General features: G+C 46.8%; 1 protein-coding gene across 1 annotated transcript; it reads left to right on the forward strand.

Moving 5' to 3' along the window:
• The first annotated feature begins 1,815 nt into the window (after positions 1–1,815).
• On the forward strand, positions 1,816–2,343 carry LOC120288382 (proline-rich receptor-like protein kinase PERK8). Its single transcript, XM_039302333.1, has one exon. It carries the CDS (start codon positions 1,816–1,818, stop codon positions 2,341–2,343), a length of 528 nt encoding a protein of 175 aa, XP_039158267.1.
• Positions 2,344–2,644: the final 301 nt, after the last annotated feature.

Below are 2,644 nucleotides of genomic sequence, written 5' to 3' on the forward strand. Positions count from 1 at the left end.
TAGCCAAGCAAAACCTCAGTCTAGGCGACCGTAGAATGGTACGGGTCCTAGACACCATTAAAGATTTTTCCTCCAGATTCAATCTGATTAAGGCATCCGAAGAATGGTTCGGGTCCTGGTCGGATGATTTCTGTCGCAAGGCTTTGACCGAAGAATGGTTCGGGTCCTAGCCAAGCAAAACCTCAGTCTAGGCGACCGTAGAATGGTACGGGTCCTAGACAACATTTATTGCTCTAACAGGGCGACCGTAGAATGGTACGGGTCCTGGAAAAACAATTTCCTCATTCGGGCGACCGTAAAATGGTACGGGTCCTGGAAAATAATTTTCTTCATCGAGGCGACCGTAGAATGGTACGGGTCCTAGACAACACCTATTCCTTATTCAGGCGACCGTAGAATGGTACGGGTCCTGGAAAATGAATCCCCATTTAGGCGACCGTAGAATGGTACGGGTCCTAGACAAAACCTTTCTGCCGTACTGGGCGACCGTAGAATGGTACGGGTCCTGGGAAAGCAGTTCCTTACAAAACCTTTCTGCCGTATTGGACGACCGTAGAATGGTACGGGTCCTGAGAAAGCAGCTCCTTTTTGCCATACTGGGCGACCGTAGAATGGTACGGGTCCTGGGAAAGCAGCATCTTCACAAAATCATGTTACTATTCTAGGCGGCCGTAGAATGGTACGGGTCCTGGACAAGTAACACCCACTACCTCGAATTACTCTATCCTCCTCGAAGGTAAGTTATTTCAGGTAGGTTCATCTATCATTTGCATTAGCATTTCCATGCATCATATAAGTTGCATTAAAAATGGAATTCATGTTCCAACAAAAATATCATTCATTACATGTGCATGATCAAAATTTAGATCTCAATTTATCTTTGAAGGCAACCTCTACGAGCTCATCTTCAAAGAGGGGGCAAATTGTTGACACCTAAATTTTGGTGACCCTTTTAATTATTAGTTGCATTAAAAAATTAGGGATTAATTTTAACCCCTAAAAATATTAGTTAATTAATTAATTGCATAGCATATAGTTTTAGGTGCATTTTATTTTAATTTGCATTTTATCTATTGGACCGGTGGCGGATGAGTTCGAATTAGATGGATTAGGCCCACGAAGCAAAGGTTGGCCCAAGCCCGCGTATTTTAATAATTAAAAATTATCTCATGGAAATATAATATTTTAAAATTTTTCCGAGATATGAATCTTTTTTAGATAGGGCAGATGGTTAAAAAATATTGCGATTTGGCCTTGAAAGATTTGGATTTAGAAAAAATCTCATCTTAATCTTGAATCCTTATCGGTATGGGATGAATTTTATGAAAAATATTGCGATATTGCGATTTATCTTTGCGAGATTTGGATTTCGAGAAAATATTTATCATAATCTTAAATTTTTATCAATAGTGATCGGTTGGTGAAAATGTATCGCGGATGTAGATTTGAAGGGGAAATCGGAAGCTTATCTCTTACCTCCTATAAAAGCAACCGTGTACAAGGACGTAGAGTGGGGGGGGTTTCTCTCGAGCTCTAGTTCGAAAAAGAACACACAAAAGAAGAAAAAAAAAAGTTCTTTCGTGCGGTGGCTCTTCATTCATGCCTTCGAAAAGTCAACACAAAAAGTGAGGTTTTGAAAGTGTGCAGAGAGAAAACGAGAGAGAGAGAGAGAGAGAGGGGAAAAGGTAAAAAGTAAAAAGGCAGAGGTGAGGGGACGTTTACTGTTCATCGTCTCCCCCTCACGCTCGCCGGCTCTGTTTTGCCTTCCACCCGCAGCCATGAAGCCCGCCGGACGCCCTCGCACCTCCACCGGCCATGCCTGCATCGCTCGCCCGCATCGATCACCGACCCTCGGCGCCGCACCGCCGCACCGCCGGATCCCCTCAGCCTCCGTCCCCGCACTTCGCTCGGAACCCGATCTGCCGCTCCGGTCCACCAAAGATCTGCAGACCGGACTCGAGCCAAATCTGCCCATCACCGCCCCGTCGCTCCACCCGCGGCGACGCGACACCAGCAATCGCCGATCGCCTCCTCGCGACGACCCGAGCTCGAGTCGAGCCGCTCCGCCAGCGGACTGCGACGCCCCGTTCGACTCGGACGCCGCCCGCACGCAAATCGCCGAACGGGACTCAAGCCTTCCTAGTTCCGCCCGACCACCAGAGGCCTCCCGCCGTCCACTCGCAGCCCCGCCGGCTGAAGCCCATGATCCGAGCGCCCCGACGCAGCCCCCGCAGGCCCGTGCCGCCCGACGCCGCCTCCGCTTCGCCTCCAGCCCGAGCAGACCCGCGACACTCCCTCGCGCCTCGCCCGACACGCCGCTCCGGAGCCTCGCCGGAACCCTAGCCGGTGATTCCCCCTCGCCGGACCGGCCACAGCTTTGTTTTTCTTTTTTTCTTTTTAAGAAAAAAAAAAAAAAAGAAAAGAAAAGAAAAAAAGAGAAAAACAAAAGAAAATTTAGGTATTTTCTTTATCTTATTTTTGTTTTATTATTTTTGCTATTTTATTTTATCTTTTTAGTGTAATTATTCCTTTAATGTGAAATCGAAATTCCATGATATGAAATTGCCTGGGAACTAGTGATTGTCAGTCCGATTTTCAAGCTCGAAATCCGACTCGCAATTACTTTAAAAAAATTGCCAATCCA

This window comes from Eucalyptus grandis, chromosome 9 (genome assembly GCF_016545825.1).
Source record: "Eucalyptus grandis isolate ANBG69807.140 chromosome 9, ASM1654582v1, whole genome shotgun sequence".
In the NCBI taxonomy this organism is placed as follows: domain Eukaryota; kingdom Viridiplantae; phylum Streptophyta; class Magnoliopsida; order Myrtales; family Myrtaceae; genus Eucalyptus; species Eucalyptus grandis.

Excerpts from the sequence above, each read along its gene's own strand:
- LOC120288382 (XM_039302333.1), top strand. The coding sequence starts at position 1,816 with ATGCCTGCATCGCTCGCCCGCATCGATCACCGACCCTCGGCGCCGCAC.